We start from the raw sequence: 16,148 nt of genomic DNA on the forward strand, positions 1-16,148 counted from the left end.
ACACTACGCACAATCGTGTGTAGTAGTTTTTAAGCGTTATCACGTCTCGTTTGCGATCAGCTGTTTTGATGCACCGTGAGTTCCATTTTCGTCGGCGTGCACGCTCGTTCAAAACTACTCTAAAGTGAGTCGTTTTCGACTCACTTTGGTAGAAAGTGGAACAGCTCAAAAGAGAGTAATTCGGCTTCACTCACTTTAGAGTAAACTTGGATTTGTCAAAACTGAGTAGAAACTGAGTAACTTTAAAATCGCGATTTTGTAAAGTGAGTAGAAATAGTTTTTCAATTTTTCCTTTACTAGAATACAATTAAATAAGGACAAAATTAACGAAAACAAAAATAAATATTTATTCAAAATAATTGTACATACAGAGTTCGATACATATTTGCAACGATGATGCGGGGTTATTCTCTGGTTCCATCTACGGTAATCTGACGTTCCGATGGGATACTCCGGCCTCGACTCTGGCACTTTGATGCATTCTGGTCTCGATTCTGCATAATTTAAGATTGTTTTCATGACTTTAGACTTACTTACTTTATTTGACTTACTTACTTGTCTACGTGCTTAATTGTTTGCTATATGAAGCACGGAACCTGTATGGCGAACTTTGTATTAACTTTTAATGAAAATGCCGTCTACCTTTCCGCCTCTTTGCACGAATTCCTGAAATAATTAATTGTTAGTTGTGGAGAATAGAGGAACAAACGAAGAAAAACTTACCAGCTAAGCAACAGGGGATATTTATTCTCCATAATTAAATGAAATTACTTCGCGATTCTTAAATTTTAGCAGACCCAGGATTTAACTTAGCAATAAAAGATGACGGTTAGCGGTCCGAAATTTGAATGTTGCTACTCAAAAAACGATTCTGTCCTAATTTCAAGCCACTGAGTGAAAAACAACTCACTTTGGAAAAAAATAAAGCCACTCAGAAGAGAGTAAAGTTCCAATTTTAAAAGTGTGAGTGAAAAATTACTCTGTTTAGAAAAATACTGTCACTCAGTTTCGGCAATTTTCAATGAAGTTCAAAAGTGAGTAGAAAACGACTCACTTTAGAGTAGTTTTGAACGAGCGTGTGAGTTCCGATTTATTTTGACAGCAGTTTATATCCAGAAAAAAACAACAACAAAAGCTTTCGAACAAAATAGATTTTTACGTGTCCTTTAAAAAGTTATAGAATTTTCACCTTGTTTGGTTCAGTTTCGCAGTGAAATCCAGTGAATTAGCAACGTTATTGTGTCGTTTTCGAGGGGGCAGTAAATTTGCGCATCGAATCACGATGGGCAACCAGCTGGTTGGTGTAGCCCCGTCGCAGATTTTTCCCGTCGAACACTATCTCACGGGATCGTTCGAGTCGGATTTGCAGTATGAATCAGGGTGAGTTTGCGATTTATATATTTTGTGCTTAAAAAGGGGAATTAAATTGTCATGCATGTTTACAGAATGGGGAGCACCCGGTTCCTTAAAGTGGCCCGAGCCAAAAGCGACGAAGGGCTGGTTGTGGTGAAAGTTTTCGTCAAACATGATCCGTCGCTGCCGCTGGAGCAGCACGTCGACAAGATTGAATACATCAAGAAGAGCCTGGCAAATGCGGTAAACTGTTTGCCGTTTCAGCGAGTTTTAGTAAGCTAAACAAGTTTCCGCTTTGAGAGGACAGCTACATATGTGGCAATGAATGATTCAGAAATCCTTCCGAGGAGTTATACAGATGATAATCCTTCCGTGATTCCTCCAGACATCGTGCCTTTATTATTTACTTTTCATTTGCAGACAACAGACCGAGCTTGCCTCATCATAAGAGAATACGTGAAGCACAGCTTGTACGACAGAGTCTCGACGCGTCCATTTCTAACGTTGATCGAGAAGAAATGGATTACCTTCCAAATCCTGTGCGCCATGCATCAATGCCACAAGCAGAAGATCTGCCACGGGGACATCAAGCTGGAGAACATAATGATCACGTCGTGGAACTGGATCTTACTGTCGGATTTTGCTTCCTTCAAACCGACGTACCTGCCGGAGGACAATCCGGCCGATTACAGCTTCTTCTTCGATACCAGCAGACGGCGAACGTGCTACATTGCTCCGGAGCGCTTCGTCAAATCGGCCAGCGGGGAATCGAAACCGGACGGCCCACTGGTGGGCGACGGCCCCTGCTATACCGGGAATCTCCAGCCGGAAATGGACATATTCTCGGCTGGATGTGCGCTGCTCGAACTTTGGACCGAGGGAGCTGCGCCGTTTGAGTTCTCGCAGCTTTTGGCTTACCGTCGCGGAGAAGTGGAAATGGTCAACAAACATCTGGAATGTATCGAAAACGATCGGCTCAAAGCCCTGCTTCAGTCGATGCTGAGCTTAAATTCGAAAGATCGCAAATCGGCGGAAATCTATTTGGACCAGGAGAGGGGGAAATTGTTCCCGGAGTATTTTTACTCGTTTTTGCAGTCGTACCTGCAAATGTTTTCAACGATCCCGATCGTGCCGGCCGATGAGAAGATAACGCGGCTATATTCGGATATCGAGCAGATCATCAAGATCGTTACCGGGCGGGATGAGCACGAAGGCGTGGATGACGTTGATTGCGGAAATGAGGATCAGGATTGCTCCAAGGCGCAATCGGACAACGATGGGCTGATCTTGATAACAGCGGTGGTTACTTCCTGCATTCGAGGTATGTTTAAAACTTGCTATACTGGAATTCGCACACGTATTTTTGATTACTTCGCTTATCAGGATGTCTACTCACTGAGAAAAACAAACTGGATTATCTTGAGTTATTATAATTCAAAAGTTAATCAGGGAATTTTTACGGCTCACTCAAAATCTACAAGAACTTTTGCACGCCCCCCACCATTGATTTGATAGGTCGGGTTTCTGTTGGGCCTGATTGATTTTTAATACAATTGAGGATGATATGTTCCGCAGTGTTTGGTTTTTCGCATAGTTCGTAGCATCGGTCGTCTTTGATTCGCATGATACTCAACCAGTATGGTGAGAAATCATGACCCGCGATTAATCGGTTAAGCGTTCTGACTTCAGAGTTGATAAGAGGCACGTTGTGATACCAAAACTTGGGGTTGATTCCAGTTTGGTATTGAAAGAATTGTCGTCCTTTCCCTTGTTCCTGGGTGTAGCTAACATACCACATTTGTACTTCGTCCATGATTGCGTCCTTGCATCTGGATATAGCATCATGAGGGAACATCTTGTTAACCACTGCTTCCGTTTGGTCCAGTCCTAGCTTTGCAAGTCTATCCGCCGTTTCGTTGCCCTGCACATTTACATGACCAGGGATCCATTGGATTCTGGTCATCATCCCGGCAGCCTTCCGTATTATGCTGAAGATCACTTCGTCCTGCTCATTGTTGTTTATCTGGCTTCTTATCAACTCGCATCCCGATTTGGAGTCGGTAAGTATTATGGCGTTGTAGATTTGTCTTTTCTCGAGGTATTGTAGTGCCACATATATCGCTTCCAGTTCTGTCGACATGATACAGACCGTGTTTTGTAGTTTTACATAGTTTAAGCATGAAATTGTTAGTCTGATCATACACGCCAATCCCACATCTGTCTTCAATTTTTGAAGCATCTGTGAAAATTTTAGTGCATTTTTCGTAATTACTGGCAAGTAGTCCCAGCGTTGCTTGCTTCAGTACTCTGTCGGAAGTAGGTTTCTTCTTCCAATTGTCTACTTCTGTTTCTACCTCGATCATTACCTTCTCCTTCACACGAACTGTTCTGAATACTTGTTGGAATACATCCTTGTATTTGATGAATACGGACTCCAAGTACGTTGGTGGTTTATCCTGTGTGTCGTCGAGCTCCATCTAGAATGATTGCTGTTTACATTTTTACTGATTGCTCTCAGTTGGCGCCAGCAGCGAAAAGTGCGGACAAGAATCTTTATAGCATATAGTTTCCAGTGCTGACAGCCCGGTGGCGACACCATAGCCTGTATTCAATGCATCGTCTGTGCTACTCTCGGTTGTCAACTTTCTCAAATTCTCACCTCAAGCTCACGGAAGCATGGTAGTCAAGAACTGTCAAATCGTATGGAAAAATCACTAAAAACGTTAATTGTTAGAAAACAGGATAGTTTTGTGAAAGTTAATGATTAGAAATCAACACTGGTTCGAATTGGCAACTTTTAGTGTTTACTTCATGTTCCGAAAAAACTTCTTCACCGAGAAAAATCGATTTTATTACCACACAAAAAAGTGCCATCTGTTATATTTTTAGTTTGGAATGTCAACCTATTGGTCCCAGACTGGAGAATCAAATTGTACATGTCTAATTATTTCTTTTGCTGCAACCAGCTCTCTTCTGTATTCCAGCGGTGGTTGGCTCGCTATAGCAATATATTGCACAGAGGGTGTTGATTGGAGTGGTCTTGGTCACCTTTCTCAGTCCTGCATTATTTGCTACCGTTAAAGCTTGTAAGTTAGTCTTGCTGGCGTTTGCGTATATCGATGATGCGTAATCGAGGTATCCTCGTATTATGGCGTTGTATATCAGCCCCATGGTTTGAGGATGACCGCCCGTTCTGTTGCTACTAATTACCTTCAACATGTTCATTCTGTCCATCGCATTCCTTTTGGTTTCTCTGACGTGTGTTCCGAATTTGAAGCCTCTGACAAAGTTCAACCCGAAGTATCGGTGTACATTGACGGTTTCGATCTCCATCTCGTTGATCTTGATTTAAAGCTTTTTATTGCACATTTGCAAAAGCATTGCTTTGGTTTTATCCGGATTTATCTTCAGGTTGAGTTCCTTGGCTTTCGTTGACAACTTATCGATGAAATTTTGCGCTCTTTGATTGACCATCTCTATTGATTCTTCTTGTACGATTATAGAGAAGTCGTTTGCGAATTGCACGAGTTCTACTCCTACCACATGTATTTCGTATAATGCGGTCGTATATATGTTAAATAGCGTAGGTGACATTACATCGCCCTGAGGCAACCCGTCGTTCACCGTGCGTGTTTCCGTTCCTGATAGGATTTGAACCTGTACCTGTCTGTCCGTTAGGAACGCATATACCCAAGCGCAAAATACTGGAGGCATATCTTTCTTGTAGAGAATGCTTTCTAGGGTGCTTGTAATAACGGAGTTGTACGCATTGCTCAAGTCAATGAATACAATTTCAGCGATCTTCCTTTTTCGTTTGATATCTGATATCTTATTGGTTATGTTTATGTAGCTCAGTGCTCTGGACGTCGATCTATGTTTCCGAAATCTTAACGATGTCTTTGGTAGAATCTGGTTGTCGCTGAGATGGTATTCAATTTCGTTTAAGACCGCTGTGTTGATGACCTTGAGTAGGCAGTTGAGCATCGCTATTGGCCTCAGATTATCGACGATTTCTGGATCCCGTCCTGGTTTTGGTACCGGCACGACCTTGATCGTCTTGAGTGATTGGTTTATTCGTCCTGATCTCCACATACCATTCAATTCCGCTATAACCATGTCTCGTATGTCCGGTTTCACATTTTTCAGCATTTCGTATGTGATACCGTCTATGCCTGGGGCCGATATTCTTTTCCTGCGTTCCAGAATTTGGTTCCATTTCTCTATACAGTCAGGTTTTTTTTACGCGGGGGATACGTACCGCGTAAAATAAAAACTCAGTTCACAATTCAAAAAACCGCGTAAAAAAAGTCTCACCATTTCTCGACGAATCACGCAAAAATAAGACGATGAATTTTTTTTTTTGTATGGAGTTTTTTTTACGCGGCCGCGTAAATGAAAACCGCGTAAAAAAAGACCTGACTGTATCCAGAATTTCCCCTGTTGTAAAGCCTGGTTGTTGCACTGGATGTTTATCTCCCCTGGGGAAATGTTTATCCAGAAACTGTTCCGCCATTTCTCGGTCCTGGATGCCCGTAGTATTGCTGCTTCTTTTTCTTCTTCCTGTGAGCGTTCCAATTTTCTGCCATAGGACTTTGGAACTTGTGCTGGGGTCTATAGGGTTCGTTCAAATATTACGTAACGCAGAGGGGGGCGGGAGGGGGTCTAGCACTGTTACGCTTCATACAAAATTTCTAAATTTCCCATACAAAAGCTGTTACGTGGGGGAGGGAGGGGGTCTGAAGTTGTCAAATTTTGCGTTACGTAATATTTGAATGAACCCATATCTGCTGCGAATTCCAGGAACTTCTCCTTCATAAGCTGTCGTTTCTTATTGTTGAAAATGCATTCCCTCTTCTTCATTTCGACAAGGTCCTGTAGGTTACCGGTACGAATGGACCTTTTCCGGGCCTCGTTTTTGCTTTTCCATGCTTCCTCAACTTCTTAACTCTACCAGTACTTCGGTTGATATTTGTATTTCTGCTTACTATTTTTTTATGATTTTTTTAGTCTCGTTCTGTAGTTCTCCCAAGTTGCTTATTGCCGTTGTATCCAATTGTCGAATTTCCTCCAACAGCTTTCTTTTGTTAATTATTTTTCTCCGCGTTCTGGCCAATTCTAACGATGGTAGTTTTGATTGCCGTGTGTCTGCTTCCGATCCCGAAGTCCAATATCTACATTTCAGTATCTTGTTAGATTGTGGATGAGCAAAGAACCAAGTCTATGATCGATGCCCGCTTATTCAGCTCCGCTGGGATGTATGTCGGTTGTCCATCGTTCACAAGGATGATGTTCTCATTCGTGATGATCTGGTACAGTGCCTCTCCTTTATTGTCCGCGTGATACGAATCCCAGATTCTGCTATGTGCGTTCATGTCCCCGCCGACGACGAAGTTCTTGATTGCACTTACCGCTTGAATGATCTCCTGCATGCCTTCTTTGAACTCGCCAATACTGGTTCCTGCAGATGCGTAGATGGAAACTACTGCCAAATCCAAGTCTGTCACATATCGTCCTACTGCCTGGATGTTCTTTGTATTCTTCAACTGAAGGCTTCTGCTTCTGAGCGATCTGTGTAGGATCGCCATCGCCCCTCCGTAACCGGCCTCTCGTGAGCTGTAGAAGTTGTTGTAGTTTGGTATCCGGTATTTACTGTCCTCTAACTCTTGTTTAGTCCAACATTCTGATATTAACGCTATTTCATATTCATCCTGTATTAACACTCTTATTAATTTATTTTTGTTTTTTGAGATGCTTTGTATATTACATTGAAAGATGTTTACTGTTTTCATAGGCTAACTATTTATTACTTTCATGCTTTTATCGTAATCTTTTCTTATTCTTGTAGTGACAACTGACTGGCTTACCTGCGCTCGGCTCCATTTCTGGTTGCTCCATTCCCTGCTGCACCTGTCCGTCTCTTTGATGCATTTGGTTGAGCTTCCATTGTAGTTTCTCCAACTCGTTCACTCGATAGCGGTTGAAGTGTGCTGTTCCGTTTTCTTCTTGCTGGTTCTTGCGCTTCTTGGAGTCTTTGTAGACAGGGACCATCTCTCCGATGTTCACATCATCCGATGTGCGCTTGCTGGTTTGGTATACCTACCTTGCCTTTGTTGCTTTGTTTGGGTTTCGTCCAGTTGGTGTTCACACTCGAGCTCACATTTGCGTAGGACTCCGGCAGTGTTGGGTATTCCTCAATGTTTTCCAGCAGTGCGTACTGGTTTTCCGTGTAGATCGGGTATGCTTCTCGAGCTTCCATCATGGTCAGGTTGGTTTTTGACAGAATGATTTTGAGGTTGCTCTGTCGCTTTCGTTCCGGGCAGGAGAAGTCTCCGGTTGGATGATTTCCTTCCGTTTTGCAGTGAAAACATTTGACAGTCCTCTGGCATTGCTGATACCCTTTTTCTTCGTGCGACAAGGTGTACTTATCGCATCGCTGTCGTGATCGGCAATTTTGTGTACGGTGATTGTACCGTAGGCATTTCTGGCAGAATACTGCCTTGGTGACAAATGGCTGCACTGTGTTCGTGCAACAGAACATCCGTACTTCCTTCGGTATTTGGTGCTGCGGAACGTTACTCCGATGCGCGTGGCTGGTATTTTTACTCCGTTGTCGTAGCGATGTAGTCTGGTCACTCCCAGTATTGGGACCGTGCTGCTGACGTTGGCCATGATTTCTTCGGGTGTCATTTCTAGGGGCTCTAGATCACTCCGGAGACCGTGAGGAAATGTTTTGGTATGTACGCTGTGTAGTTTTGTTGCTTCAGTGCCTGATCTTCCTGGAGCTGATTCGCCGTTTGTGCTGTCTTGGTTAGTACCATTAGCTTCTTGCGACCTAGTGGCCTGGCGTTGATGACATTTTGCTTGTATTCCTACCAATACTCGGTAGGGCCCAGCATCCGTGTTGTTGTATGTGTAGACTATTCTGGGGTTCGGATTCGACCCTCCGCCGGGCAGGCTTGATAATCCTCCTCGAAATCAAAAGAGTTTTGCAACAAGCTCTAGAGCGGTGTTTTGCTTCTGCCTCGTCGCGAGGGAGCGAACGAACCCCAAACAGAGAGGCAATAAAAACTGAGCGAGGAAGAGGGGAACGAAAAAAGAGCCGATGATTTTTTCGGGTTTTTGAGTGCGATTTTCGCCTCGAGAGTCTTTCTTTATATGGGAGTGGAACTCGCGAGAGCTTTTTGTGTGTGAGTGGACGTGAGAAACACAACAAACAATTATGAGTGTTGGGCGAACTCCTCGCTGCGCGGCAAGCTCGCGCTCGGTGCTGTTGAGGATTTGCGTTGTGATTTTTGAGTTTTATTTTACCTCCTCAGAAAATCGCCGAAATCGCTTCCTCATTTTCTCGCGAGGGAGTTTCTGTCAAGCCTGCCGCCGGGGTCTTCTCCGGCATCGCATTTTGCTATCCGCTACCGTTTCTCGCTTCCAGTAACTTTGCTTTTTTCTTTACAAGTTGTACGATAATTTTCCACTGTTTTTTCACGGTTTTTTTTTTTTTGAAAACTTTCGAGAGCTTATACAAACAACGTGTACTCTTTCCAAGATGGCTACCACTTTTTTCTCGTTGGTAAACTCACTCTCAAAGCTGGCCTATGAACCGCTCCTGCGTGAGCAAACTCGCGCGCGATTCTGAATCGTTTTCTCACGCGCGAAAATTTCATGCAAAATCTCGCTCTCACTAGTCAAGCGATGAAATCTCGTTCACTTGTAAAACGATTCCAAATCAATTTGGATGACATCCGATGGTGTTGTACGTTAGATTTGTTTTTGTTCTTTCATACAATCATAAAAACTTTAATGCAAATATTAAGAACGCCAAAAAATAAAGCAATGAGTGAAATCATGAGTCAACTCATACATGATTTTTTTGGCGGTGAGTTTGGCGAGTCAAGAATCGCGCGTGAAACAACTCAACCACGAGATTTAAGAATTTGAGTTTTTACCAACACTGTTCAGTATTATACTTATTTTTACTGCTTCTTTTCTCGATCAGCCTAGATGTAGCTGCGTGGTGTGGTGTCAGTAGCGATTGTCTCAATCGGCTAATATTACTACGGACCGCCTGTTCCGGTGGTAAGAGTCCACTAAGCAGGTGACCCCTAATTCATGGTGTGATGCGGCTTTATGCTTACCGTACCTTGGAATGCATGGTTAGTGGAGTTTAATAAAAGCCTAACCACTAACGGGGCTTGTGGAGTATTGATTGATGCACCAAGCGAAAAGAAGAAGAAGTTTTGACATCCAAGCGGTGTGCCGTCGATTAGATCCTCGTCGCTGATTGGTCGATGGATGTAAACGGCACACCGCTTGGATGTCAAAATTCTTCTTCTTACCGCTTGGTGCATCAATCAATTAGGGTGCCCTTCACAGTATTTTGCCATTACTGCGCTAACCGGAGCAATTGTCCGAGACAAGCAACTGTCCTTCTTTAGTCTCAAACTTTGGGCTAAATAGGGGCGGGATTATGAAGATGTTGTTGATTGGTTAAATTCTCACCTATATGGTTTCGCATGATGCGATTTACACAGTGTATTCTGTGTATCCTCCAATGTATTTTCCAATCAATTTTGATCTGGTTTTATTGTTGTTCTTTGTTGTGTTGTGATTGTAAAGAGTTTAGTCCTGTCAAGTTTGGGTAGTGGGTGGCTACGGTTAGTATAATTCAGATCAATCTTTAGCATAAAAGAACAGCAATGATCAATATTTGCAGGCAGACTTATGCACAGCCCAAGTGGCCTTATCTGAGAAACCTTGTAAACTTGGTGTATGCTACTTTCAGTACAAATGAAATGGCAAACTCGCAAGTTATGCCTCGAACATGTGTGCTTGTCAACAACGCAATCGTTGCTACCCTCATCTCTGAATTAACCACCAGAGATGTATGTGCTGTCACAATTGATGTATCTGTTGGAAATACGTCTATTGTTCGATTTATTTGCCGCATGATGAACCATCTCTTACGCATGCTTTCGTACAAACGATCGCTTACTGCATTTCAAAAGGCCTTCCGCTAATTGTTGACAGTGATACTAATGCTCACCATATCATCTGGGGCAGCTAAGACATTAACTTGAGAGGCTCCAGTTTGATGGAATACTTAAGTAGTACAGATCTTGGATTACTTAACATAGGCAACCACTCAACCTTCATGGTATCTGCTAGGAAGGAAGTGTTGGGCATAACGCTTTGCTCTAGTAGCATTAGTCACGAGCTGATCAATTGGCATGTGTCAGATGAAGAATCTTTATCTGACCATCGCTACACTTTTTTGAACATTTAAATGTTACTTCACAAACTTTACGTTTCAGGAACCCCCGATCAACCAACTGGGATCTCTTCACTGATTTGGTTGCGGCCAATTTTCATGGATACTCACCAACCATTGACACTCCAAGTGATTTAGATGATGCCTTTTGAAGAAGCTTGCCCTCTAGGGTCTGTGAAGATCACAAGAGGAACACCTTAGTGGAACTCTGATCTGGTCAAGCTCAGGAAACAATGTAGAATGAGTTGGAACAGACGACGTTCGGCTGGATCGGAGGCTTTCAGGACAGCTCGCTAGGCCTACCAGAAAGCTTTTGGGTCTGCTGATCGATCCGGCTGGAAAAACCTTTGTACAAATTTTTCCAGTTTGAGTGAAGTCAGTCGGTTGAACAAAATCCTTGCAAAATCTAAGGATTTCCAAGTAAACGAACTTCGTTTGCCAAATGGCAATTCCACATTCTTTGATGAGGAAGTTTTGGAATGATTATTCAGCACACATTCCCTGGATGTGAGGACATTACATCTTCGGATAAACCTGAAGTCTTTTCTTGTTGTTATGATTCACTGGCTTCGGCGCGAAGTATTATGGAATCGAATGAGTAGACCTGGGCACTTCTTAGCTTTACTAGCACCGCATAGCTGGATATATCCTGTTTTGCTTAAGAAGGGATTTGATTATTTCAAACATGTTTTGAAAAAACTACTTGTTTGCAGTTTTGCTACAGGGTCCTATAATCCCAAATTCTGGCGATATAATAATGTAAAGTTTATGCCGAAACTGAATCGTGCGTCGTATGAAGAAGCAAAGAGTTTCAGACCTATCAGTTTGACCTCTTTTCTGAAATGCTTAGATCGCATTGGGGATCATCACATCCGTGATGTTCATCCCGCCAATGTGCCTCTTCATGTGAACCAACATGCTTAGCAATCTGGTAAGTCCACTGTGACTCTTTTACACAAAGCTGTTAAGATTCGACCTTTGCGTCTCTTTGATTCTGAAATCAATGTGACTGAACAGGTAAAGTACGTTGGAGTCATTCTTGATTCCAAGCATTCCTGGACACCTCACATTGAGTTCAGAATCAAGAAAACTTGTATGGCCTTCGGACAATGCCAAGTATATCAAATGGATCTACACAACTGTTGTTCGGCCAATATTGGCCTATGGATGCCTTGTGTGGTGGCAATAGGGCGAAGTTAGAACGATCCAATCAAATTTGGGCCATATCCAAAGGATGTGCCTAATGGCGATGTCTGGAGCGTTCTCTCCAACTTCTACGGCAGCGCTCGAAGTTCTCTTTGACGTTACCCCACTACAACTCCTGTGAACCGCAGTTCAAAACACACCTCGTTGTTTCTACTTTTGGTGAATTGGGACAAACTGGTTCTTGCTTCAAGTGATCTTACAATTGCTTGTAATTTTCCATATAGGACATTTTCCACGAAATTCCCTTCTCGGGAAGAGTGGACATCTGGTTATCTGGAGAGAAGTATTTCAGACGGCACCGTATGTTACACTGATAGCTCCGTTCTCGAAATTCGAGCAGGTGCTGGTGGCCACTCTTGTGAGCTAAGGACATCACTCTTACTTACTTGGTAGACACTGCACCGTTTTTCAGGCTGAAATCTTTGCTCTTATGTGCGGAGTGCAATCAGCACTTCAGCAGCGTGCAATGGGCAAAGCCATATACTTCTGTTCAGATAGCCAGAATGAACATGGGAACATAGGCTGGAGAAGGGTGCTCATATACTATTTGGAATGGACCCGGAATTATTTTCCAGTATATGTAAAACAATCAGACCAGAATAAATAGAATCATTTGCTTTTGTAAACGATAAGATACCCTGATTATTTTTGCCGAGTGTTCCACCGATTCCACCACTAGAATGTTTGATATTTGTAACAGACTTCAGTGAAGTATCTTACTCCAATAATTGTAAAAAATACTATTTCCTTGTAGGTCTCAAGTTTTGTGAATCCAAACTTGCCACTCTGGAAATCCTCCAGAAGCTTGCAGAAAACACCACATCCGAAACCATTCTAGATCGTATCCTACCGTATATCCTTCACCTAGCCCAGGACGCCAAACCCCGAGTGCGGGTCAGCTCCCTGGACACTCTGACCGTTTGTCTTAGCATGGTGAAGAACCTTTCGAGGAGCGATGCCAACGTGTTCCCGGATTACATCCTCCCGGCAATTGCACCGCTGGCAACCGACAGTTCCACCATGGTACGGGTAGCTTACGCCAAGAACATAGCGTCCCTGGCGGAGACTGCCGTCGGATTCCTCGAGCAGTCCCAGTTTAGCTGCAGTTCCGAAAACCATCCGGCGCCGCACTACGAAACCGAGCTCAGTGCCCTGCATGAAATGCTTCATCAATCGGTTCTGTCGCTGCTGACCGATCCGCAGCCCATCGTCAAGCAGATGCTCATGGAATCGGGCATCACCAAACTTTGCGTATTTTTCGGCCGGCAGAAGGCGAACGACGTCATTCTGTCGCACATGATCACATTCCTGAACGACAAGGAGGACAAAAGTCTGCGGGGGTCCTTCTTCGACTGCATCATCGGAGTGGCCGCCTTCGTCGGGTGGCACTGTTCGCCGATGTTGATTCCTCTGCTGCAGCAAGGGCTCACCGATCCGGAGGAGTTTGTCATAGCCAAAGCGATCCGGGCGACCACTTCGTTGATTGAGCTGGGTCTCATCCAGAAATCCGGAATCATCGAGTTCATAGCCGAGTGCGCATGCTATCTAAATCATCCGAATCTCTGGATTCGGCACGAAATTGTCGGTCTGATTTCGACCGCAGCCAGAGTGCTGAACGCGTTGGATGTCCAGTGTAAGATCATGCCGTCGATAGCGAATCACCTGAAGAGTCCGCTGATACAAGTGGAAAAGCCGGAACTGTTGATGGACAGTTTGCTAGCGCCGATTCCCAGGAGTATCTACGATGCGGTGGTTAAGTGTCACGATATCAACCAGCTGATTGAAGTGCTTCGGGAGCGACGGCAGGCCCGGAGTAGATGTGGCGATGGATTCATTCCGCAGTACGGGGAGATGACCACGCAGATGAAAAATGTAAGTACTTAGGTAGTAAATTTGTTGACTGATTTTGAACATGGTTAATGGTCAAACGATGGCTATCTTATTGACAAACGCACGTGCTCGAACCATAACACACAATCTATAGGCATTTGCTTATTTTGTTTATATTTTTCCAGCTATTCCGGCGCCTTTCGACCGAGGGCCTCACCGATCTGATAGAGTCCCAACTGCTCTCGATGAGTGCACATCTTATCAAACTCCATCGCTATAAGCTGGCCGACACTCGTTTGCCACACAACAACGGACGGATATCGCTCGATTTCAAGCCGGATTTGGTACGAGAAGTGCAACTCTGCGATCGCACCAAATCGGATCCGGCTTCGAAGCACAAACAGCATCGCAAAAGCGAATCGGACGTTACCCAAGAGTGGCAGCACATGTTCACGGCCATCGATTCACATTCCCCATCGCCAACGTCGCCGTCTAATGACTCGGTCACGTCGGTTCTGACGGTGACCAACTTGGCTCCGCCAACTCAACCGACGCCTACGTCGAGTCTGGTGGAATACAGTATGCCGGAGCGAACCGCTATGCAAGAGCGATCCGCCGAATGTCGAGTGGAGTTTGAAGGTAAGTTTCGTGTGGCGATGTCCTCAGTCTACTAACAAAAACCAATCCACAGGTCTTGTGACTAAGATGAAAACAAGGTATGCATCGTTCGCGCTCAACAGAGATCTACGAGACCCAGCGACGAATGCTCATCCGCTGCATTCCGGATGGAAGATGAACGGAACAATCGTCGCCCATTTGCATGAGCACAAGGCGGCTGTAAGCCGAATGACCACGCTGAAGCCGTATGGATCGCTTTTCGCGACTGCTTCGATTGATTCCACGGTGCGCCTTTGGGATTGCAACAAACTCGATGGGCAACAGTCGATCAACCGATCCAGGCAGTCTTACCACGCAAATACTCCACTGCATGCCATCGCAGCATGCGACGCCGGTCAATCGTTAGCAATCGCTGGCAAAGATGGCGCTTTGCTATTGCTGAAGATCGACACCAACTCGAGCAAGATGGCTCTCCAGCAGGCGCGACATCTCGATTCGAACACTCGAGTTGATCGAGTTGGCGGAGAACCGCAAGATGACGGTCCTGTGGTCGAGATGCAGCCTCTGGATCAGGGGGCCCAAAGTGTGATAGTCTATGCTACCTTATATGGAGCACTGGTGGGATGGGACATCCGCATGCCGGGTTATGCATGGCGGCTAGAAAGCGATCTCAGAAAAGGCGTAATAACCACTTTTTGCATAGATCCTACCAGCTCATGGCTAACGGTCGGGACGAGTAGTGGCAGGCACATTTGCTGGGACTTACGTTTCCGACTGCCGATAGCGGAGATCAAACATCCTCACGATTCCAGAATACGACGCGTTTCGCATCACCCTACGGAGCCGTCGTGGCTAGTGTCGGCCTCCCAAGGGAACAACGAAGTCTACGTGTGGAACATCGAAACCGGTCATCGGCAGCAAGCTTTCTGGGCAAGTCCCAATCCGCCGCTTTCGAACGCTAACGTATCGTCACATTCCGTGTGTGCTCTGTTGCCCGGCGTAGTCGATGGCAATGGGTTTCTGCTTACCGGAGGAACTGATCAACGGATTCGGTATTGGGATCCGATTAACGTCGACAATTGTTCCTTGGTTGTTCCTGCGCCTAGGGATTACCTTTCTACGTCTAACATTTCATACGAGTAAGTAGCTAATAATAAGATATCTATCACCTGCAACATGGTAGGTACTGATGAATCAAAGATCGTGCCTTTCTCGTGCCGTGTAGCCAACCTTATCTAACTTTTTACTTTTTTACATAGATCTCGTTTGATCGACGGAACGCGAGTAATTTCCGAGATTCACTACAACAGCGGCGGCGGCGGTGGAGGCGGAGGAACCGGAGTACCGGATCGTAGCACGCGAGCGGGCTCGGAGGATGCACCACGTTCGGGACCGGAAATGCCCGCCCCAGGACATCACGACGTGATCAGCGATATGCTGATGTGTCGCACGTCGAAGCAGACGTTCATCGTTTCCAGTAGCCGTGATGGCGTGGTCAAATTGTGGAAGTAAGTGATATATATATATAACTTTAAATTAAAATATTCGAACGCTACGAGATTGACGTAATATAATTATCGCATTCTTAAAATTATCTCAAATCGATGTAAAAAGACTTTTCACTGATCCGAAAACGCACTACTTAGGACAGAAGACCTTTCCTTTACCGGAAGATGAAGTTTTACACATTTTATTGAAGTTACCCACTTCGTCCAATGATGTTTGGGCTTTTATCAGCGGTAATGCACAAAGCAGTACCACTAGTAAAAAGGGAATCATGAATATCGATTTCATATTGAACAAGCTTTAGATTGTAAGTATAGCACCTGAACCTGTTGTATTTATAGACTTACAAGCACATCGTAATCTGCCGCCG

General features: G+C 44.5%; 1 protein-coding gene across 1 annotated transcript; it reads left to right on the plus strand.

The window, feature by feature from the left end:
* The first annotated feature begins 1,133 nt into the window (after nt 1-1,133).
* On the plus strand, nt 1,134-15,877 carry LOC109422874 (phosphoinositide 3-kinase regulatory subunit 4). The gene is made up of 7 exons (XM_062845299.1): nt 1,134-1,380; nt 1,446-1,626; nt 1,774-2,674; nt 12,579-13,696; nt 13,840-14,293; nt 14,346-15,411; nt 15,532-15,877. Exons 1-7 carry the CDS (start codon nt 1,283-1,285, stop codon nt 15,782-15,784), a joined length of 4,071 nt encoding a protein of 1,356 aa, XP_062701283.1. The 5' UTR covers nt 1,134-1,282; the 3' UTR covers nt 15,785-15,877.
* Nucleotides 15,878-16,148: the final 271 nt, after the last annotated feature.

This window comes from Aedes albopictus, chromosome 1 (genome assembly GCF_035046485.1).
Source record: "Aedes albopictus strain Foshan chromosome 1, AalbF5, whole genome shotgun sequence".
Taxonomy (NCBI): Eukaryota; Metazoa; Arthropoda; class Insecta; order Diptera; family Culicidae; genus Aedes; species Aedes albopictus.